The 24,644-nt window shown below is 43.7% G+C and overlaps 1 protein-coding gene and 1 pseudogene across 5 annotated transcripts in view; one reads left to right on the top strand and one right to left on the bottom strand.

Moving 5' to 3' along the window:
* The first annotated feature begins 138 nt into the window (after window positions 1-138).
* GAN (gigaxonin) overlaps window positions 139-24,644 on the top strand; it is a 60,744-nt gene continuing 36,238 nt past the window's right edge. The window contains exon 1 of one of the 5 annotated variants that reach the window (XM_072819406.1): window positions 139-365. In XM_072819406.1, the coding sequence (XP_072675507.1) occupies window positions 199-365 (167 nt within the window). In that variant the 5' untranslated portion in view covers window positions 139-198. Of the gene's footprint in view, window positions 366-834; window positions 1,079-1,831; window positions 1,970-24,644 lie in introns of those variants that run through there. The other 4 variants (XM_072819410.1, XM_072819409.1, XM_072819408.1 and 1 more) reach the window with 4 other exon arrangements.
* LOC140624241 (small ribosomal subunit protein eS21 pseudogene) lies at window positions 4,028-5,347 on the bottom strand (annotated as a pseudogene).

Consider the following 24,644-nt stretch of genomic DNA (forward strand, 5'->3'; position numbering starts at 1 on the left):
ACTCCTTAAAGGCGCCGGCCCCTTGCGCCGCGGATGGCGCAGGCGCGTTCCGGGGGCTCCCGCTTGGTCTCCGAGCGCTGAGCCGGGCCGGACGGGCGCGCGCGCGCGGGCTGGGCAGGCGGGGAGCGCGCCGGCCGCGGGCAGCTCGAGGGGTCCGGCGGGGCGGCGGGGCCAGTCCGCCGACGACCCGGCGCCGCGATGGCCGAGGGCAGCGCCGTGTCCGACCCTCAGCACGCCGCGCGTCTGCTGCGAGCCCTCAGCTCGTTCCGCGAGGAGTCCCGCTTCTGCGACGCGCACCTGGTCCTCGACGGGGAGGAGATCCCGGTGCAGAAGAACATCCTGGCGGCCGCCAGCCCGTACATCAGGTGAGGAGGGGCCGCGCCGCCCGGAGCCCCCGGCCCCTCCCCTCCCCTCCCCGCCCCGCCCCGCCGCCCGCTGCCCGCTGCCCGCTGGGCGCCGCGTCCCTCCGGGGCCCCGGGGCCGCCCTGAGCTGCGGTCACCCTCGGGCCGGGCCTGTGCCCGCCGGAGCGCCCCCGGAGCCCGGGCCGCAGCCCTCCCGCGCTCCCTCCCGCGCTCCCTGCCGCGCCGCCCGCCGCCCGCCCGGGCCTCCGAGCTGCCCGGGCCCCCCGGACGCCGTCCTCGGCCGGCCCGGAACCCGCACCCGCGGGCGGGCAGGGCGGAGCCTCGCCCGGGCCTGGCCCTCGAGCGCGGCTGAAGTTTGCCGGCCGCTCGCCTCCGCCTCGCGTCGTGGGCCGGGCGGGCGCGGCGGACCGGGTCGGGCCGGGCGCGCCCCTCCCGCTGGGGAGCCAGACAGGCGCTTCCTCGCCGGCCCGGGGCGCCGGGAAACCCCGCGGGGTCCTCTCCCCGGAGCGGCGGTCCGACCCCCGAGGCCCGCGTTCTCGCCGGACGAGCCTTCTCTTCACTTGCGGTGGGAGCTGCGCTGAGAAGCAGGGCTGGGCGGTAGGCACACGTCGGAGTAAGCGCAGCTAATTTTAGAGCACTTACTGTCGTTCTCAGGATGCGGTTACAGGCGAGGATCCTGAGATTCTAGAGACTCAGAGGGCATTTTAAAACTCAGGTAAAACAAAGCTTGACCTGATATGCTCGCCCAACTTAACCGGGTTAATTGAGGTTGGTAAGATCGTGCCTAACCAAGCCTATCAGATCTTGCGGGGAAGCTATTATTTTCTTACAGCAACTTTCTTGCAAACTGGGTTGCTCTTTTAATAAAAGAAAGAAAAAAAAAAAAGCCTAAAGCTGGAGAAACTGTCCACTAAGCTGGTTAAATATAGACTAATAGTAGAGACTGTCAGTAGAATCGACAGATGAGAGAAAGCAAAATGATGTGCACCGTGTTTTTAGTGCTGTGTCCCGGCCCAACACAGCGCCCAAACTCCCATTTGCAGTTTTGCATTATCTCTGCCAAGTCACAAGCAGTGCAGGCGCCCTTGGAACTTCTCCTGACTGCCTCCTGCAAATCCGCTTGCACTCTTTGTGGAGTTAAAGGGGGAGCGGAGAGAGTCTTAGTATGGAATTTGGATTGCCAGTAGGATAGCCCGCTCCTAGCTGCCAGTTCAGAGGTTTGAGCAATCGATGTCAAATCGGAATCAGCAGGTCGGAGTCTTCCCTGTATCCATAGTATTCTCTGTTTGGGGAAACACTTTGGACACGTTATTGTTGTAGTCCTGTAGGAGGCATCCAGCAGGCTCAAAAGAAAATTACAAATCACCACGCCCATGCTTTCTATCTCCTTTCCACGCTTCAATTTTCTCCATACCTCTTATCACTGTAATGTGCTCTGTATTTTACTCATTGACTTTGTCCATCTTCCCCAACCACAGTGTAAGCTCTGTGAGGCCAGGAATTTTTCTTTTGTCCATTACTGTATCCCTGGCAGCCAGAAAGAACGGAGCCTCGTGGTTCAGCGGATGTGTTGAATGCGTGATTGCCTGCCCTTCTTCTCCAGCAGGTTGGACATTAGACGATTGGCTCTGTTATATTTCATTTCAGATGCTCAGTTATCCCTAATTGAGAAGAGCCCTAGACCTATTTTCTCCTTCCAGCTTTTTTGCTTTTATGGCTGTGAGCTGTTGGCAGATGACTTACTCTTGACTTCAGCTCACTTGTCTGATAAACGAGAGAGACAATGTGGCTTCATCTCATTTAATCTTTGACCTTCGCAGGAATATGTAATAGTGCTTTGAACTCCTCCAGGTGAGCACATGGGTCTCCAAAGTTAGTGGTGGTATTCCCTGCTGTATATGCTGTATTAGGAAAGGTGTAGTATCCACTTGTGACAGGTGGCAAATCATGAGAATATTTAGTAATGTCAAATGTTACTTACTTATAATAGCAGTAACTAAGGCGTGAAATGTTACCAAAGTGGCTAAGCTGGAAGGGACTTTAGATCTTCTCTGGTCTGATCCTGTTACTTTTCAAATAGGGAAATGGGGCTCAGTGGGCCTTAGTGATCTGTATTATGATGAAGTTAGTAGTGCTTAGTGGATGAACTCAGATCAGACTCCAAGTTACTGACGCCTCATCTTCTACTGTAGCCATACCAAGTTACGACCTTAACTCATACTTAACTATTTTTTCTGTAAACTCTACTGTCAGTCGATTCACAATGTTGTAATTTAAATGCTTATCAAGTGCTTTTATATACTGTCTCATTTTCATTTTCACTTTCAACCATCTTGTTTTGTAGGTAGGGTGGATATTTTGACCTTTTATAGATAAACATGAATCAGCCAATATAGGTTTTTTTGCCAGTGACCGATTAATTATTTTAGGTTTATTTGTAGACATGGTAAAATGTTCTTGATGTCTTGGTTATCTTTTAAAATGATCAATCTCAAGACTACTTCAAAGTAATTTGACTGATCTGTATTACTACCTAGAAATAAACTGTTTAATAATATTTGACACCTATGATTTTGGGCTTTTATCTTTATCTGTTTTGTTTGAAAGGAACTCTAAAGAATTATGTTGAAACAAAATGAATTCGCATGTTCTAGCACTTGATATTTCTTTCCCTTTTGAAGCTTAAGCATTTAGGTCTGTGGTGTCATTAATCTATCTGGAGTGGGTGTTCCAAAGTTTGGTAGTCTCTGAAATTTTATAAACATTTGAATTTTGTTTATTTAATGGCATTAGGTAATCTAGTTTAAGTAACTATCCTAAGAAGCATAAAGTTGTATGATTTAGAAACTGTTATATATTGCTTCTCAATGCTCAACAAAGGGAACCAATACAGCTTTGTCAGAGTAGGAATTAAAGCAGTTAGCTTGGTATACTTTCTACTTAATATAGAAAAGCTTTTTAACCTAACTTATTGGTTTGATCTTTTCCTGTGCTTTATCTTTGGTTTAGGATTTATTTTTCCGCCTGATAGTCTTAGCTATCATACACTAGAAAGACTTTCAGTATAAAAGGGAAGAAACAGAAAATTTGTGTAGAGTACGTGTCATGCAGCGTCAGGATACAGATGATGCTGAAAGGCAGGACCTTCCCTTGTCCATCATTAAGCTCAGTAAGTGGGATGCTGCTTTCACAGTACTCCCTCTACCCAGCTTTTCCTCATTCTGATCTCTGAATGATGTTTTCCTTTGGTTTGTTGGGTAAACTAAATCTAAATGTAGCCGATGACCTCTAAGGGTGGCAAAATTGAATTCGTTGATATAATGACCCACAGAATCTTTCCTTTCTCAGCAACCCTGAGACCTTCTGGGAAAGATTCCCTGAGGCTTATAGGAAATTTCCCTTTCTCTTGAATATTGCAAAGTTTGCTTTGCTTCATGTCTGAGGCTCTTCTGATTCTGGCACAATCCCATTGATCTGATACAGAGTTCAGACTCTTTTGTGAGCTGTGGTTCTTTGGGAATAAGATATGTGAAAAGGATTTGCAGAGAACTGCTGCATGAATCTGCGGGGCCATGTGCAGGTTCCTGTCTTTTATTCACTCTCTTTTGGGGAGAGAGGTGCTATTTATTTATGACATATATTCCACATCCATGATCCTCTCCAGTCAGAAGTTTTTTGAAACGATGCCATCAGCCTTGGCCAGTTGGAGAATGGAGTCGTCTGATTCACCCAACCTGTTAATGCCCTCCCAGATAGCATTGGTTTTAAACTGGCTGTTGAGCTTGCCTGTCACCTTGTCAGCCTCAACTACATTTACTTGCATGGATGTGTGGTCCTTATAGCTGACAAAGTAGTTGCTGGCGGAACATTGCCACAGCATGGACAGGTACACAAACTTGCCTGCATCCTTCTGCACATCGAGGATGTGCCTACTGTCACCTCCACGAACATGGACCCAAAAAAGCCTCTATTCATTTTGAGAATTTCATTTTTTTTTCCCTAGAGGATCTATTGGAACATTAATGTATTTAGCATTTCCTGGAGCTAAAGTCCAGGAGAGTAAAGGGAAGAAAGAGTCTCAAGATTTTTAGATCCCTTGAATCAGAGAACAGTAAGAATGGCAGTTTGTCCCCCTTCCTTATTTTTTTCAGACAAAGCTGGTCTTGCAAGGGTGGAGTAGAGACATTGGGCCCAGAATCCAGCCTACATTGTTTTGGACTGCATTTCTGGGATTTGGTTTCCTCATCTGCAAAGTGAGGTTAGCCAGGCCCCGTGAATGGCAGATCCCCTTTAAGTCTGAATTGTGCAGCTCCATGGTATTTTTGTTTTGCTCTGTGTGTATATGTTGTGGAGAGGGGGTCTGTTTCTGTTCTTACAGCTTTATTGTATCATTTAAAGTTGTGTTGTGCATTGACATTAAAGCATTTCCTTTGCCCTGTCATACAGGATTTGGTTGGGTATTCTATATAAACCCAGCCTCGTAGAGCTGTTCTGTAACAAGCATTTACTTTATGCTATTAATCTGGATGTATTCCAAGGCCTAATTATCGATGAGTCTGTTTTGCCATTTAAATCTAAACTTTGACTCATAGATGATGCTGATGAACTACTTATGGAGACTAATATGATCTCTGTCGGAAGTCCAAGTTTCAGAACAGCATAGAAATTGTCATCATCCTTTCTTTGGGCACCTGAAACCTGTCCTGTGCTTGATAGGCCCTAAGGTCCATTAGTTGTCTACTGTGTGCAGAGCATGCTGCTAGTACCCAAGTCCCTTTTCTGAGACTTACACTTTGAGTTTGAGGTCCCTTGCATGCAGCTGCTCCTAACTGTCATGGGATTGTGAATGGTGACTGTAGCCTGTTTAGTTGCTTAGTTAGTGCCCAAGGGTTCAGCTAGAAGAAGCTTCTGTTCTGAGACTCTTAACTGAATCTTGAGTGTTCTTCAATTCAAATGGTGACACCTGCCTCTTGCTCTTCTTCATGGTGATGGGAAATAAGTTGGGCCTGAATATCTTGTAATGGATCTGGGCCTTGTTTGTGTCTAGCCGCTGTAAGGCATCCCAAACAACTACTTCACAAAATAACATCTGTCCTGAAGGGCTTGCAGTCACATCACACAAAATGATTTTTTTCTTCTTCTCCTCTTTGTGTTTCTCCCACTTCTCCTTCCCTTTTTTTTTTTTTTTTAAGATTTTATTTATTTATTCATGAGAGACACACAGAGAAAGAGAGGTAGAGACACAGGCAGAGGGAGAAGCAGGCTCCACTCAGGGAGCCCGACTTGGGACTCGATCCTAGGTCTCCAGGATTCAGGCCCTGGGCTGAAGGCGGTGCTAAACTGCTGAGCCACCCGGGGCTGCCCTCTCCTTCCCTTTTTAGTGTTTGCATTTGTGTTTGATTCAACCCTGTGAGTTTTTCAGAACTGATACTAAAGTATGTTCTGTTTCAGAAGACCAAAGCAGTATTTTCTTTGGCTTCTAAGGAAACTAAACACTTGCGAGTTGGAGCTCCACATTTAACATAGATTACTCATTTCAGCCTAAAGGTATTTGTTTATTTATCTGAAACAGTGGTTCCTCCTGCTAGTAGCAATGAATGCTCTAAGTCTGGAGAGGTTTTTGGAAGGTTTCAAATGATGAAACAAATCAGTACTCATTACACTAATGAGTCTGACATAAAGTGAAATGTTGAGTGTTTAGACTTAACTGTAGAACTTGCCTGAGGATTATTGAGTAACAGTATATGTGATAGAAGTAAAAGGTAGCTCTAATGAACACAGATAAGTTCTCATTCTTTAACTTATGCCTTTTGACTTCTACCTCTTCTTACAGTTTGTATTTTTCGCTGTAAGTCCTCTTCAATGTTTTTAAAGTAATTTCTCTTAGGTAATTTAGAGAGTCAAGCAAAGTGCTTTTCCACAAACTCTGGTTCTTAGGATGTAGATTTGGATAATACAGTCTAAGCGTCTGGATTACAAAGCCACTCTATTGTTTACACTGTTCATCAGTTTGTCTCATGATATCAAAGTGAGGTTTAAAATCTATTTATAATCCATAAAGAAAACATAATTAGGACAAATAAGGAGTCATTTGGCTTATAAGTACCGTGAGGTTAGTCCTTCAGGGAGCCGCATGATCCTTGGGCAGAAGACAAGTCTATCATTTTGTCCACTGAAGCTGTAATATAAATGAATAATTTGTAAGTTAGAATTCTAGGTTAAGGGTGGAGACGTGGAGGTATGGGGTGTGACAAGTGGCACTGTGGTTGCAACCTTGAATTCAAGTACTTCCTGTGGGCTCTCCATCCCCTGAGACATGCTGGGTCCAAAGAAGGAAGGAAATGAGAGGCTGAGACAGAGTGGCATCTGTAGTTCTTTGGAGGGCAAAGGTCATGTGTGTCTAAATGCCCGATAGTGCTCAGCCAAAGCTCTTGACCCCTGTGCTCAGAGGAGCAGAGAGTGAAGTCTTCTTTCTTGGTAGTTACTGCCAAAAAGTGACTTAGCTCTAAAATGATGGTCTAATGTTTGCTGATTCCATTCCTCTGTGAGAATAAATTATAATATTTTCCCCTCTATTCAGAGAGATTTAAAAAATAGAATACTTATGGAAGATAAGGTCTTGGTAAAATTTTGTTAAATGAGACAGCCTTTAAACATTAAGGCTTTGAGAGACAGCATGTATCGGAAATGGAAGGTCTGGTTTTAAAAAATAGACTGATGAGTTATGGGATATAGACAAATAAAATGAGTTATGGGATATAGACAAATAAAATGTCCTTCATATCCATTGTCAAGTTAACGTGCTGATGGGTATAGAACCTTAAATGTCTATTTTTGCTCACAGATATTTTGTGATTCTTTTCAACTACTGAGCGTTTCTGTAGTTTTCTTTTTAGGAATATTTTGAAAGATCCTTTGATACTTGTGATTTTTGTATTTAGCATGGTAAGATGAATAGAAATACCGTGGAACATGGTTTCATAGTCACATGAGCATCTTCAGTAACTGGTTGCCTGTACTTCTGAATAATTATGAATTGTTTATTATTATTGAGCTCAAATTATTTTTAGACTTTTGCCACTTAAATCTTATCTGTCCTTGAATTGGAGGAAACGTCTCATTGGAGTATGGGGTTGGTATGAGCCTCTTCTGAAGTGGCCGTGGTCGGAAGTTTGGGAAAGTGGCCCTGTGAAGAGCCAAGAGAATCCTCGGTTCCCCTTCTCTCCTTGCCCACTTCTCTTTCAGGGTGGAATTGGAGGCCAGTATGCTCTGTTGTCTTCCTATATAGTCTTTTGGTTAGTAAAAGGAAGCATTTCCTACCAATGCTCAGTTTTCTTCCGACACCAAAGCTAGTGTGCAAAGTTTAGACCTACCCTAGCAGATAGGGGACATTGTGGGTGTGATTGGTTAATTGGTTTCTTTGTTTGCTTGTTGGCTTTCCTGCCTGGCCCCTGTACTGCCTTGTGTAAACAGAGATACCAACTTTATCCCCTGCCTGAAAATGCTAGTCCCTATGGTTGGCAGGGTGGGAATAAAATTTCAGTTTTCTCACCTCCTGCAGTTGGGGGATGGAGGGGAAAGAACAAAGATTGACTTCCTTTCCCTACCATCTCCTTTGCTATTGATAGGAAAGTGAATTATGAAAATATGCACCACTGTCACAGCTGTTGGTACACTATTTCTTTTTTAAAATTTTATTTATTCATGAGAGACTCAGAGAGAGAGGCAGAGACACAGGCAAAGGGAGAAGCAGGCTCCATGCAGGGAACCCGACGCGGGACTCAATCCCGGGTCTCCAGGGTAACACTCTGGGCCAAAAGGCTGCGCCAAACTGCTGAGCCACCCTGGCTGCCCTGTTGGTACATTCTTAGAAATGTCATCCCTGCCTTAACCCATACACTTGTGGGATTGCACTTAACCAATAATAAACTACAGTTCAAGAATTAACATTGTCTTTTTTTCCAAAGAAGACATCCAAATGGTCAACAGACACATCAAAAGGTGCTCGACATCACTCATCATCAGGGAAATGCAAATCAAAGTCACAGTGAGATGTTACTGTATACCTGTTAGAAGGGCTAAAATAAAAAAGATAAGAAATAGCAAGTGTTGGCAAGGATGTAGAGAAGGAACCCTCATACATTGTTGCTGGGAATACAAACTGGTATAGTCACTGCAGAAAACAGTATGGAGGTTCCTCAGAAAATTAAAACTAGAAATAACATATTCAATAATTCCACTATTGTTTATCCAAGAAAATGAAAACACTAATTTGAAATATATATATATATATATTCCTACATTTATTGCAGAATTATTTACAATAGCCAAGACATATAAGCAACCTGAGTGTCCAACAATAGATGAATGGGTAAGGAAGATGTGCTATATGTATATGGTGGAATATTACACAACCATGAAAAAGGATGAGATCCTGCCATTTGAGACAATATGGATGAGCTTAGAGGGTTTTATGCTTAGTGAAATAAGTCAGAGTGAGAAAGAAAATATCATATAATTTCACACATAAGTAAAATCTAAAAAAAAAAAAAAAAGCCATAAATGACTAACAACAAAAAGCAAAAACTCAGACCTAGAAATACAGAGAACGAGCTTATAGTTGCTGGGAGCTGGTGGGGGGTGGGGTGATGGTAAGGGGGAGATACAGGCTTCCAATTATGAAATGAGTAAGTCATGGGAATAGAAGGCACAGCATAGGGAATACAGTCAGTAATATTATAATAGTTGTATGGCAACAGATGGTAGCCTTAAAGTATTGAAATGTCCTATGTATTAACTCATCACAGCTTGAGTTGGCAGTAAAGGGACCTTATAGTCATTAGTGTTAACGGTCTCAGGGCTTGACTGTAGGTTTAGACATTTGTTCTTCAGATACTCCTGAAGATACTCTGACAGCTAGCTGCTGGGAAGACCATGGAAACAGGTGACAGACAAGGACACATTTCACTAGTTGACAGAGTATTGCACTTTCCAAGGCTTTGTTTTCTTTGTGTGCTGGCTGCTACCTGAGTGCATCTCCCACAAACAGTGTCAAAACTGAGACTAAGTACGTGGAGGCTAAATTACTTCATATTTTTTCTACCTCTGTGGGGCTAGTAAAGGAAATAAACATTGACCCAAAGACTTTTCAACTGAGTTTTGATGTTCGCTTAATTTTTTAGTACTGTGTATCCTGATGTTGTGTGGTACCATCCATTTCAAGAATGGGAAAGGGATACGTTGACTTTATTTTTAGAGTAGATCATTCTGAGAGTCAGCTGTAAAAGTATATTGAAATGACTCATCTGATCATTCACTACTACATTAGTGACCCCAGTTAATCACATTTACAGAAACACCTGTCTTTAAGTAGAGAACATGGATTCTTGCTCAAAGTTCCCTAATATGCCCATTCATTCACTAAACTTTTCTTGAGTGTTTTTGTGCTGCACAGCCATGCACTGGGCACACGGGGCTCCAGCACCCGTGAGTCCATCTGAGGAGGCAGGCAGTGAAGAAGCTCACCCCAGGGAGATGTAAGGGATGGACGTGGGTGCTGCTGCAGTCTGGAGGGCTGACTGTGGTGGTAGAGGAGAAGGAGGATTTGACATGAGCAGGGGTGGAGGATGGGGTTGGGCAGGGGTAGCTCAGGGGGCACAGGAAACTGAAGGGCTGTGGTCCAGGGACGAGAACAGACTGGCACATCAGATGGGGGCAGGGGCAGAAGGATGCCAACACAAGATGGTGAGTGCTGGGTAGAATGGCATGAAACAAGGTTAGCAGGGTGGACAGGACCCCATTGTTCTGGGTTGGCACTCACTCTGTGCTCCAGTAAGATTAAACTTTCACTGTAGCATTCCCCTGAGTTTGGGAGCCGACTGGGGAGGTAGTGGGGGGTGGGCAAGGAACCCAGTAGAATCTTCCAACATAGTTTAGTTCAAACAAGAGTTGAGGTTTTATTTTAAGGGTTATGTATGGATAGACACTGAGGTTTTAAGAAGGAGAAGATGTGGTCCTATTTAGGAGGATGCTGCAGTTGTTGGGATGGGAAATAAGGAGGCCCTGAACTAGGGTTTGTCAGTGAGTCAGAGTGAACTATCTGGATTACAGATAGTGGCAATAGGACTTGTCAGTGAGAAGAAGGGAAGGACCAAAGAGAGTCTAAGTTTACATCCTCCTGATCACCAGGAAACCGTGCTTATCACTTACTGTATCAAATTAGGGACCGCTTTAGAGAATCTGTTCTCAAAGTTTACACCTTAGTTACGCAAAGACAGAGCATAGGATAGAAACTAATTGAATTGTATAAATGCCCGTGGCTATAGGAGTTGTGCAGGGGAAGGAGTACTTAGGTGATCACCTAAGGCTTCATGCAGGAAACAGAACTTGGGCAAAGCCTTGAAGAGGAAAGACTAGGGAGTGAGGGAGTGGTGGTGCCCACAGAGGGGCAAGGGTCATTCAGGCAAGAGAAGGGTAGGCTCAGGATCAGAAGATGTGCATCACGTAGTCAGTAGACTCACTGGACTGGAGGCTCAAATAGGCATGGTTGCAGGTGTGGATGACAGGCAGGTAAGAGCTATATTCAAGAGTGCCAGCTAATTAGCTGTGATTTTTATTCACTCATTAAACACTAGTACTATGAATGGAGCTTCACTTCAGGAAGATGACTTAGTAGTTGTACATACACAGGACTGGGAGGGCACTGGAGTTGCTGGCTGCTGTGGACAGCTTGCCGTGGCAGTATCCTGGGCACCAGAGGGTGGCCAGCATCTAGGATTCGGGAAGAAAGCAGCCTGCCATTCACTGAATGTGGGGACCAAGGATGAGGAAGGAAAAGAGGGAGGTAGCGGGTTTTCAGCCTGGCTGCCTAAGGAAAGTGGGGAACGTAACATTTTGTTTTGTGTTGAATTCTCTTCTGGTTCTTGAAAATTCTACGAGTGCTTCGCAGATCTGTGAATATGTATGTTTATTTTTACACGTGTTTCTTAGCTCTGCCTTTCTCAACCTCCTCTTTCCTGGCAGATACATTTGTGCTCATCCATCAGGACCTGGTTCCCATAGCTATTTCCCCAGTTCCACCTAGTAATCCTTCCCTTTCAGCTCCTCTAGCATATTATGCGTGCCCTCAGCACTGCCTGCCTGTCTGTCATTTAGTGGGGAGAAATAGGTGGACTGGGTGCTTCAGAGCCCTTGTCTTTATCTCTAGAGCCAGAGGCACTAAGCCCACTACTGGAAGCCCCATCCACAAGAGGAGTGGGTTGGCTGCTGTCTATAGGGACTGACGAAGACTTGGAAGATCAGAGTTCAGGATGCTGGACACGCTGCTTCCAGACAAGGTTACACTTCTTGCTATAACATTTTGCTGAGTAGCTGAACATCTGCTGGGGTCGGGGCAAAGGGACAAGAATAAACCATCCTACAGCAGAGGTTCCTGCAAGAGTCTTGGATTTGCTCTGTTTGAGATGCACAGTCAACCCAACAGGCCATTTCTGGTGCCAGGAAACCTGGGGAAGGGACCAAATTCTTTATTCAGAAGGAGCAGCTCCAGTGAGAGCGCTTTTGTTACAACATGACTAAAGAATTAATTGAGGAGCATTCATTCCCTTGACAACATTTTGGAAGGCACTTTCAGCTTCAAGTTGTTTGGAGAAGTTTATACCGGTAGGTTGTAAATTACGGAGGCGCCAGAAGCAAGAAGGCGGCTTGAAGCTGCTGGAGAGGCGCTCAGCACATCCTTTCTGAAAGGGAGCTCATGAGGCTATGTTGAGGCTGTTTTTGTTTCTGTTTTTCTCTACCCCCACTATCTCCTTTCCCAAAAAGAAAAAAAAAACAAAACCCCATTTCTTAACCTTCATTTCATGCTTTGGTTTGAACTGCTTTGAAAGGATGAATATGAACACAATAATATATTCATATAAATTCTTACTTTTCCGTTGAGCTTATTCAGGAGTTCACTTGCTCTGCCTTTGAAAAGGCGTAAGTCCTCCTTCTGACTCTCTACATTGGCAACGAGGGAATAGAAGGTGAATAGAAATACGGAAGTTCTGTAGTTCTTCGTGCCATTTGTATGCTGCAGTGAAAAAGAACCAGAGGAGCTAGTTTTCAGTTAAAGAACCCTTGTCCGAAGTGCCCCCAAATCAGAGGGCCATAGCACTTGAGAGGACCATGTTCATGGGGTCTTCAAAGGGCACAGAAGGAGCCTCTTTTAAATAGCATCTGAAAATGCATTCTGAGTAGAAAATCTGGAACTGTCTTGACAGGTTGTGGCATGAATGTCTGTCTTTTATGTGCGTTTCCAGAAGGTCAGGGTGTGACCAGAGTGAGGGCTCAGGCTTGTTTCATTCTAGAGGAATTTTTTGCTTCACAAGTTTGCTGCATCATGATTCTGCCTTTGAACTCATCTTAAAACTTTAACATGCATTTTCAAACCTTGTCTTCTAAGAGGTAAATTTTATTGACTGCTTTATTTGCAAAATTACAAGAACCAGATTTAAATATTAAGATTTTTTTTTTTACACAAAAATAATCACAGAAGATCACACAAGAGTTATTTATGTCACCCTAAATTCTAGTTCTGGACAGCATACTTGTCATCCAGAAGGACCTCTCACTTACGGTTCATCTTTCCCTCTCCTTTCTTACAGTTCAATATCATGCCCTAATCATCCTTTTTAATAGCCAGTTGTTATTACATCATGTTGCTGTGTGATGCAACTTGCTTCATCATTCCCCTTTGACATTTTAATATCCAGTTCTTTTTTCTTTTTTAAAGATTTTATTTATTTATTCATGAGGCACACAGAGAGGAGAGAGAGAGAGAGAGAGGCAGGGACACAGGCAGAGGGAGAAGCAGGCTCCATGCATGGAGCCTGATGTGGGTCTTGATCCCAGACCCTGGGATCACACCCTGAGCCAAAGGCAGATGCTCAACTGCTGAGCCACCCAGGTGTCCCTAGACCGGATTTTTAAATGTTGTATGCTTTCTACTATAAAAACATTTAGAACAGGGTTTGGCAAAGTTTTTCTGTACAGAGTCGAATATTTTAGGCTTTTCAGGCCACAGGGGACCTCTGACACATAGTCTTCTTGGTTTTTGTTTTAACAACCTTTTAAAAATATAAAAACCATTTTTAGCTCAGAGACCCTACAGAAACAGGCAGTAGGTTGTAGTTTGTTGACCATTGACCCTAGAGTATTAATTTTTTTTTAAGTTCAGACATAGAAACTATAACCCTGAAGATCATCTTTATTTTTTTAAAGATTTATTTATTTATTATTCATAGAGACACACACACACACACACACACACACACACTGAGAGAGAGAGAGAGAGAGGCAGAGACACAGGCAGAGGAAGAAGCAGGCTCCATGCAGGGAGCCTGACGCAGGACTTGATCCTGGGACTCCCAAGATCACACCCTGGGCCAAAGGCAGGCACCAAACCGCTGAGCCACCCAGGGATTCCCTGAAGATCATCTTTAAAGCCACTTAAATCATGTAATGATGACTTGTAGGCCAGCCTTGAGTAGAACAGAGATCCACAGTCAAGACTGATTCTCCCTGGCCCACCCTCCCATCTTCTACTCTTTCTTCTAGGATGTTCTGTTGCATATCTTCTTCCTTCTGTATTTTCAATTTTTCCCTTCTCTTCTGGCTCCTTCCTTGGCACAGAGACATGCTTGAGTCTCTTCCAGTGCCTGGTACATGGGAGATATACAAATGTCCAGATGCATCTCTGCATCCTCTGCTAACAAGCACATGATTCTTTTTTAAATTGTTATTATTTGTTTGTTTAAGTAGGTTCCATGCCCAGCATGGAGCCCAACCTGGGACTTGAACTCATGACCCCAGGATCAAGACCTGAGATCAATCAAGAGTCAGACACTTGGGCAGCCTGGGTGGCTCAGCGGTTTAGCACGCCTTTGGTCCAGGGCGTGATCCTGGAGACCCGGGATCAAGTCCCATGTCGGGCTCCCTGCATGGAGCCTGCTTCTCCCTCTGCTTGTGTCTCTGCCTCTCTCTCTCTCTCTCTCTCTCTCTCTCTCTGTGTGTGTGTGTGTCATGAATGAATAAATAAAATCTTTAAAAAAAAAGAGACACTTAACCAACTGAGCCACTCAGGCGCCCCAAAAGCACATAATTCTTCAAATAAGGGTCTTTATCTTGTCCATGGTCTCACCTCTTTTTTTCCTTCTCTTGTCTCCTGTCTTATCACTCCATTAAAACTGTTCTTAAAAATTGCTAAATAGAATGACCAAATCTAGTGAAAACTTGGAAGTGTTTATCTGACTCGGCCTGTCTGCTGTATTTATCACTCTTGGTCATTTTCTTGACACTTGGTCTCTGCAGGCTCCTGTGACCCCTCTTGTCCCATTTCCCCTACAGCCAGCTTTTCTGGCTCTCCTCCCTTTCTCTCACTATACGTGATGTGGCACAAGGTCTGTCCCTCCCCCTCCACTCTCTCATAATATCATCTACTCCGGAGATACCGCCACCTTGGCCTCTCCTGAACACCAGGCCAGCTCCCTTCCCCAAGGTGGGCAGTCCTCCCTTCACCTCGCTGGTCAGTATATTGCCAGATTCCCTGGGAGAAACTGGAAGTCCTTAGGGATGCACCCCACACACACATCTAAATGACACATCTCAGATCTCCACAACCTGTCTCTGCTTCACCATTACTGCTGCTCACATTCCAGCCGCTGTAGTTCAGAAGGTGACAGAACTGGTCTGTCTGTCTCCATGCTCGATCCCCATCAGTCTTCCACACTTGCTGCTGCTGCCACAGTGATGCTTCTAGAAGGTAATTAGATAATGCATAAAGCTAATGTCTTCCGAGATGAGGTTGATGCAGGTACTGGAGCAGGAAAAATACACCATGAGCCTAGAGCATTTGTGCCAGAAAGTAAGGAGGTGCCCAAAAGACAAGAGAGCCAACGTGAAAGAACTCTCAGTGCCCAAGGCTGTGGCAATTTGAGCAAGGAAATGAATATCAATAACATTGGGTTATATACCACAGAACAGAACACATATCCACATGTATAGGCATGAGTAAGTGAATTGAGTGGGTGAATAAATAAATGAGGAAAAGGGATAGCTTTTTTTCTCAGTTTTATAAAAAATTTTTTGGGAGAGAATGTGCATGCACAAGCTGGGGCAGAGAGGGACAGAGAGAGAGAGAGAAAATCTTAAGCAAACTCCACACCCAGCATAGAGCCTGACGGGCTTGATCTCACGACCCTGAGATCATAACCTGAACTGAAACCAAGAGTTGGACGCCTAATTGACCGAACCACCCAGACACTCTGAGATAGCTCTTCCTTACTGAAGAATTTCCATTAATAAATGTAGATGGAATAAAATAATAAAAAATCATTATTTGAGCATCATAATAATAATTATTACAGGCAAGATCTACCAGTGGATACTAAAATTAGTGGGCAAGAGTTTGGGGAGAGAAAGGATATTTGGATATTCTCAAATTATCTCCTCCAATAGATTTAACAAAGGGATAAATAGTAACTTCTTAATGGAGAAACCCAGAAGACACCATCATAGCCAAGTGGCCAAGGTTAACATCCTTTTCATCAACATCACAACATGCTACACAGGACATGATACCACTTTTGTAGGGTTCCTGCTAAAAATGTGTAACCTCAGTCTAATCATAAGAAATTAAACTCAACTTGAGGGACATTGTACAAAATAATTGATCACAACTCACCAAAGAGTCAAGGCCTTAAAAGGTGAAGATTTGAAGGACTGTCATGAGTTGGAGACAATCATCAACTGAAGTTTGGAATCCCAGATTGGACCACAGAACAGAGAGAAGACATTAAGGGGAAAACTGGTGAAATCTGAATAAAGTCCATAATTTATTTAATAGTATTATACCAATAAATATTTAGTTCTTAGTATTGATAGGTATACTAAGATGATTTAAGATATCAACATTAGTGAAAGCCAGATGAGGGGGATATAGGAACTCTATGATTACAAACTTTTCTGTAAATCTAAAATTATTTCAAAATAAGTTTTAAGTAAGTCCTCACGTATAGCTCCATCTCCCTCAAGGGGAAGTCCAGATCTGTGTGTTTGCATAGATCCTCCAGGAGCTGGCTCGCCCCTGTCCTCCTTCCCTATGTGCTACTCTCTCCAGCCATGCTCAGCTGATTGCCCCCGCCATTCCTTGAGTGCCACAGTACTTACTTTACTGCCTTTGCTGTCCTCGCTTCTCAGTGTGAAATACTCAGCCAAGGTCCTATTCAGGTCCACTTCTGTGAAGCCTTCTCTGACCTGTCTCCCTGGAGAACTATTTTGCCTCCATGGTACTTAGCACAGCACCTCCTCCACAGTCTTTACAGTGATTCACTTGTCCTGCCCACTTGGAATCTTTTTGTGTCTCCTGTGACCGTTCCTCTGTCTGCCTTTATCTTTCTTGGTATTGATACGTTTGGTGGGTGCTGATCACTTAATTTGGTAGACTGTTCCTCAACTTGGGTTTGTTTGATTTCTTAAATTTAGACTGAGGTTATGCATTTGTGGTGAGAAGACCACAGAAGTGACGTGGCACCCCTCTCCATGTACCGTGTCAGGGCGCCATGATGTTGATTTGTCCCAGCTTTAGATAACATTAGTTGATCACATGGTTAAAGATGGTGTCCACTGGTTTAATCCACTGTTTTTCTCTTTGTAATTAAGAATTATGGAGCTAATTAGAAATGACAAATACCCATCATTTGCTTCAATGTGGATGCAACTGGAGGGTATTATGCTGAGTGAAATAAGTCAATTGGAGAAAGACCAACATTATACGGTCTCATTCATTTGAGGAATATAAGAAATAGTGAAAGGGAATAAAGGGGAAAGGAGAGAAAATGAGTGAAAATATCAGTGAAGATGACAGAATATGAGAGACTCCTAACTCTGGGAAACAAACAAGGGGTAGTGGAAGGGGAGGTGGGCAGAGGGATGGGGTGACTGGGTGAAGGGCACTGAGGGGGGCACTTGACTGGATGAGCACTGGGTGATAGGCTATATGTTGGCAAATTGAACTCCAATTAAAAAAAAAATTATGGGGCTATACTTTGAGATCATGAAAGTATTCCATGCCTCATCAACTTTTACCAGTTCTAGCATCCACTTGTGCTTTGTAACTCAGTCACTCCTTCTGTTAGTTATTAGACTCCTGAGTCTCAGGCTTATGCAGCTGGGTAGAGAATAGCACCGCGTCCTAAGATGGGGACAGCCTGGGGGAGAAAATAGGCTTTCAGCAGGCTGGGAAAGAGATTTCTTGTGGGACATAATTCTAGAGGCTTCAGACTTGTAGAAATAACTTGTGGCATTTCATTTTACTGATCCAAAGCCCATGGTTACAAGTGTTGGTTCATCAGTCCCTCGAGATCAGGGCCCACCAACTAGTTGAGATCTGATTTCTGAATCCGTACCTGGTACTTGATGCTCTGCCTAGAACAGTGGAGGGACTTATAGCAAGGTCACTGGCCTAGGGCTATAGTTTTTATGGGTTTGGTCACACTTCATCTCTTTCCCTTCAGAGATCATGTGCCTCTGCATGTGTAAGTGATGTCACTTAAAGGTGTGCATGTCCACAGTCCCTGTGATGTGCTGTGTGTTACCCCCCCCGCCCCATCCCCCAAACGCACACACTGTGGGTTTTCTCAAGCTGTCCTCCTGCTGAAGGTAGTTCATACTTTGCATGTTCTCTTTCTGAAAACATTATCTCCCTTTAGATAAATTTTTCCTTTGTTCAGATCACATGCCTCAAAGGCATACACTTTCTGTTCTCATATTTCTTCCAGATATTGATATAATTGGACATGGTAACTCAGAGCAGGTCTAAATAGGAACACTGTATTTCATCTTCAGAGTGGATGATGTGCTATCAGAAGGAAAATGGAAAATGTTTTTATAACTCCTTGTGTGCTGCCTGGTCGGTGGGGGAGCAGGGAGGTTGTCAGGAATGGCCAGGGCCTCTTCAGACTTGTTCCTACATCCTCTATGGTGAGCTGGTTCTGCTTCAGCTTCATTACTGTGGGGCATCTTGGTGGCATGATACCTGAACAGTAAACTCTTGCTTTTCCAGAAATTTTTCCTAATCTTTGCATTTTTCCATTCAGTGCACTAGTGATGGTGAACAGAGAGCAATGAAGCAGAGATGGGGTACTGGCCAGTTAGGCAGGTTTATTCACAGACCACAAACCTTCCCTACAGCCAACCTTAAAGTCCAGTTTACTTTTTTTTTTTTTTTTTTAGATTTTATTTATTTGAGAGGGAGTTCATGAGAGAGAGAGAGAGTGCGCACACACGTGCACAAGCTGGGGCAGGGGGAGAAGAAGTAGACTCCCGGCTGACCAGGGAGCCTGATGCAGGGCTTTATCCCAGGACTCCAAGATTATGACCTGAGCCAAAGGCAGATTTTTAACCAACTGAGCCACCCAGGCACCCTGAGTCTAGTTTACATTTGCCCTCAGCACAAAGGCAGGTAATGGCACCATGGACATTCAAATAGCTTTGCAGCAGGGGAACATTCAGTACTTGAATTGCTGAATACAGCACACGTGGATTGGGTGCTGGGGGAAGCATCACCTCCCTCAGTGTGGGCGAACCGGGGAGATGCAGTGTGGAAAAGCTCACAACTGTTCAACTGGTCAGTAATACCATCTGCACAGTTGTGCTTGTTTTGTTTCAGTAACTGGCATTGCAGTGGTGAAATTCTTCATTCCCCCAGCCTGGCTGTATGCTGCTACTAACTTAAGTCCATGCGTATTTGTCAAGTGCCTGTTTGGTACCAGGCTCTTCATGAGGTATGGAGATAGAATGGTAAACAAGACAAAGCCCCATTGTCATGGATATGGACATTAAATAGATGTAGTTTATGAGATGGTGATAAATTCTATGAAGAAAAATAAAGCAGGGAAGGAAGTAAAGATGTCATCTTATTTTTTTTAAAGATTTTTTTATTTATTCATAAGAGACACAGAGAGAGAGAGGCAGAGACATAGGCAGAGGGAAAAGCGGGCTCCCTGCAGGAAGCGTGATGCAGGACTCTATCCCAGGACCCTGCGATCATGACCTGAGCCAAAGGCAGATGCTCAACCACTGAGCCACCCAAGTGCCCCTAGAGGTGTCATTTTAGGTAGTGTGGTACTTGGGCTGCTCTTTAGAGCAGAGACTAGGAGTAAAGTATTAAACCATGTGATGAGGGGGGGTGGAGGGTGATGGTAATATTCCAGGGGTGAGGGAATGTGTCATTATAAGCTGGAATGCTTTTTAAAAGTACACAGTCTTGGAACCTGACTGATTTGGTCTGGGAGGGTACCCAGGGATCTGCTTTCCTCTTAAGAGTTTGCCCCAAGATTCTGGGAAGCCAGGTTCAGGAGGTACTCTTAAAACCTATTCAAATTATGAATCATTGCAGGATGTGTGTGAGGCGGAAAGTTTTGATGGTAAGGAAGTGAAAACTAATTCGTCTAGGTAAGAAGAGCTGGAGGCTGGAAGTGAAGAAAAAGGAATGGAGGGAGAGTGAAGGAAATAATGAAGGAGAAGTAGTATGGAAGCTCCATTAGCATGCCACCCCAGTAGTGAGGCTCCCCTCCTAGAATCGTAATAGGAGGAATGCAGCCCTGTCCCAGCTCTGCATTATCTTTCCTTTACCCACCTCCCACTTGGTAATGCTGGCCCTAGGTGTGCCGTGTTAAGCTGGTGGCAGTTCCTGGCTGGGTCCACAGCAATCATACCCCTGCTTTCCTGTGGTTTCCTCTCCTCATTGCTCCCTGACTTTGGTCTTGTAGGAAGAGCATCTTGGTGGCTGGCTCGTGAGCCTTTGTTGGCCCCAGTGGGGGGGTTGAGGGGGGACTCACCTAGCAGTCTGTGGCACCTGGTGCATATCTCCCCAGGGGAGTCTGGGGGCTCCATGGGCCTTCCTCTGGGATCCCTGCTCCTGTCTCAGATACCCATGTAAATGCTTCTCTTTCACATAGGTGGCATTCCTGTGTGGCAGGAACCATGGGAAAGCTGGGTTCCTGTCCCCCTCCCCCCATAAAAAATAGGCCATAAAAGGCCTTGTCATGGGATGGTGCCTTCTGTTGACAGAAATATTACTTGCAAATTTATATTTCACTAAGCTGATTGGGGAGGATTCACAGCAAGATTGACCATTCAGTTCAGGTACAGAGATGTTGCATATACCCCGAGGCCCCACAGATGCGTCACCTCCCACGTAATCAGCGCCCCCACCAGAGTGGGACATTTGTTACAGATAATGGACCTACACTGACAGATCACTGTCACCCAGAGCCTGTAGCTTACATTAGGGTTCACTATGGGTCATACACATTCTGTAAATTTAGGCAAATGTATTATGTAGGTAAGTTTAGGCAAAAGTATGATGACAGGTCTCCATCACTGCAGTGTCATACAGAGTAGTTTCACTGCCCCAACTATCCATTTTTGATGTAGTTTTTAGGAGCTCATGAAGATGAAAGAGGAGGGGAGGAGCATCTGTAAAACAGATTCCCATCCCCACCCCCACTTCCCTACCCCACCCCTGCTCCGGGAACATGAAATAGGAGTTTGGCTTAAGTGGGCAAATGTAGTGATGAACCTAAGCCCCTCTGCACACATCTCAAAGAGCCTGCTGTCAGTAGCTACATAGTTTGAGGCGACATGAATCATTTAAAACCATATGAGTAATGCCCATGAATCACCCCAGAATTTCTCTAAATCTTGACTTAAACATTACATTCTCTTGCATTCTATTTGAGTACATTTCCTTGCTTTTATTGGAGAGGAGCTTTTGCATCAGAGAGGAAAAAAAGTCACTTAAATGTATTCTCTGTCAGTGTTACATCAGATCCCATTCAATGATGTCTAAGATGGTTCTTGGAAGAGTAGAATCAGTCCTGGCTACCTGAGCAATTTGACACATTGAATTTTCTCAGCAATTGGAAGCCAGTGAGAAAAGAACTATTTATAACCCAGCAGTTTACTTGGGCTCTGTTATACTCATTTAAAAGTTGTAGGCCTCTTTCAGGGATGTAAAATTTTGAGTAATACCAGCTTCTTTATTAGCTACTGGCCAACAACATGTTGTTGTTGTTTTACAAAATCTCTTTCAGTGTTGCCAAGAATAAGAAAAATTGATTTTGTTTCACATCTGTTCAACTTTAATAGGACAGAAAATAAATGCTTGCCCAGAGGATAGGTGATTGGAAGAAAAATAAACTTGCACTGCATATTCCACAGAAGTTGTGTTATAAATCCTAGATCACTGATTAAGTTGGCGGGACTTCACCCTCTAGGACTCCACAGGACGCCTCTAGAGTCAAGTCTCTGTGCTAACTCATTGGTCTGTTTCAGCAGTTTTGTCCAAAAATGTTTAGGGGTGAGAGAGTTCTCAAATCACCTTATCTAACCTCTTCTTTTTACAAATGAGAAAATGGGCACAGAGGGGAAATGTCTTGCCCTAGAAACAAAACTGGGGAAGAATGCAACTGGCATGGATATTTATATCTGAACACCTGAGGCTCAATTTTATAATACTCTCAATTATTTCTAGTTTTTTCAGCGTATGATAAAATTCTCAAAATGGTATTTTAAGACTACTGCATTTTCCAAGAGAGAGTTTATAAGTTGACGTCACATGATAATAAAAACAAGGATACTGTGACTTCCAGTAAATTTACATATGACCCTATAGCTTCCTAGGGGAAAGATGAACACAGAAAGGAACGGTTGATTTACCTCCTGTTTTTTTTACGGGTTAACTTTCAAAACAGAGCTGTCAGTTATTAACACTTTGGGTTAGCTTGCTTGCTTGCTTGCTTGCTTTTTCTTTCTTTTTAATTTAACTCATTTAGTCCAGCTCACTGAATTCTCTAGCAAAGGAAGGAAAAATGATGTGCAAGATGAGAAAATTCCAGATATAAAGGGGAAAGCTATGGAGAAAATGTGTTGGGCTCGAGAGTGAGGACAGTTCATTGGTGGATCTTGGGCAAATTAAGTTATTTCCTGAAGGAAAGAAATGAAAGACAGAATGCTACAAAAGCTAAAAGGACCAAGAGACTTAGCTGGGGAATCAGAAAAAAAAGTGAAGACAAAAGGAGGGAGAATAAGACACAGTGGAGGTTACTGAGTTGGGAAAGGATGGCAGGTCTCCAAGAAATGGTAGAATAAGAGAAATGGGAGGTAACAGAATGATGGTAGGCTCTAAAGCAAGACTGTTTCAAAATAAATTTGAGTGACGTGACTCTTACCAACTAGGATTGGAAGGGACTCAATCAGCTTTCACTGTATTCTTGACAGATGGGTGGTCTGGTCATCCAGCCTACTGGGACATCACCTGCGCACTGCTGATGGTTGGATAGCAATCTGCCACAATATAAGTGTATGTGTGGCAGTTAAGAGTTTAGACACTTGTAGCAATTTGACAAAGTAATTTTATGCTTATTGAATGAGATGATAAAACAATCAGGGCCTGCATTTCATGTGTCTTTTTTATTTCATTTTTCTAATAATCCATTTTTTAATTGAGGTATAATTGACATAACATTGTATTAGCTTCAGGTATACAACATAATGATTCTGTATTTGTTTACATTACAAAACAATCACCACAGTTAGTCTAGTTAACCTGTCATCTGACATAGTTATAAAACTTCTTCTCTTGTGATGAGAATTTGTAAGATGTACTCTCTTCGCAGCTTTTAAATACACAGTACAATATTATTAACTGTAGTCACCATCTGGTACATTATATCCCCATTATATTTTTACTACGTTTTAAAAAATACTCATGTGGGATGGATTAAAGTACCAAACATATCATGGGTGATTTGGGAAGCATCAATTAACCCCTTGCTACTCCGAGGGGTCTGGAGACCAGCAGCCTCTGTGCTGCCTGAGACTTTGTTACACATGCAGAAACACAGGCCACACTGAGACTGAGTCAAGAGCCCTAGATGATCCCTATGAACATTGGAGTTTGAGAAAGCCCATGCTTTCGTCCTTTCAGCATTGGACATGTGAGACTATAAAAGTTCCTCCTGCTGCTTCTGGTTCTGTTTCACTGTACCTGAGGTCATGCAGGAAAGAAACCATGTGACAGTGCTTGAGATATTTAAAGACCACTATCAATTCAAATGCTTATTTTACAAATAAGTGTTGAACGTCTATTCTCTGTGAGCCACTGGGCTACACTGTAGGGTTATCATGATAAAGAGGACTCTGGCCTCAAGGAACTTAACAGTTAAATAAGGGAGTTAGGAAATGGGATATATACTTAAATGCCACAATAAAAACAGAATTTGACAAACCCATAATATAAAGTGTTTGGGAAATCTGTAGCAGAGAAATTATTTTTACCTACATGGAGGTAAGGGTGGAGGTGCAGCCTGTGACAGGGTGGAGCGATAAAGAATAACTTTGTGTGGAACTGGCATGTAAGCCATTCTTTACAAGATGGGTAGGAATGGAGTGTGCACAGATGGTACCAGGAAAGATCAGAACCAGGATAAGAAGAGGGAAAAGTTTGGGGGCAGGTGTAGGGATCTGAATTTAAACTGTACTTTTAGGTTTTATAATTTAGGCTTCAGATGTTTAGAGACTTGATGGTACAGTGATTGATTTTTCATGGGCTTTGAAAAAGGTCTGGTTTTAGAGAAGTCTGAAATGGTCCATACTTATATACAGGCATCTTTTTTCTGTCCTCTTAGCCATCTCTCACTGAGAGAGAAAACTTTACTCTTAATTATAAAAACATATGACAGTATAGTCAACTTCCAAAAAAATGGCAGTGAGCCAGTCACATGGTTGAAAACTGAAAAGGGACGGACAGACAGACAGCAAGGAAAGGTCTACTTGTAGCTCTGCCCCTAGTCTAGAAGGCTCCTCCTCCTTCCACCATCCACAACACGCACAGGCAGGCACAGCCAGCTCTTGTGTGAACATGGATTACTTTAAAACAAGAACAGCTCCAGTTCTAGGTTGAGGCTCTTCCACCTGAATATGTTCTGGAGTTACAGCCTTAAAATAGTTAGCCACTTTCTCAGTCTGGGTCTTGTCTGGAGAAAAAAGTCCACGCAGTAACTTCAGCAAAGAAAGCTTAATATAAAGAATTATAAACTACAACAAGAGATTTGGAGTAATGAGAGATCAGCTAGTAAGAAGAAAGGAAAACTTAAAAATACAGGAATAACCCATAGAAGAAGCAGCCACCACCGTGGGCTGAGCTCCAGATGTTTTAGACAGGGCACAGCCACACTCCC

Source organism: Canis lupus, chromosome 3 (assembly GCF_048164855.1).
Source record: "Canis lupus baileyi chromosome 3, mCanLup2.hap1, whole genome shotgun sequence".
In the NCBI taxonomy this organism is placed as follows: Eukaryota; Metazoa; Chordata; class Mammalia; order Carnivora; family Canidae; genus Canis; species Canis lupus.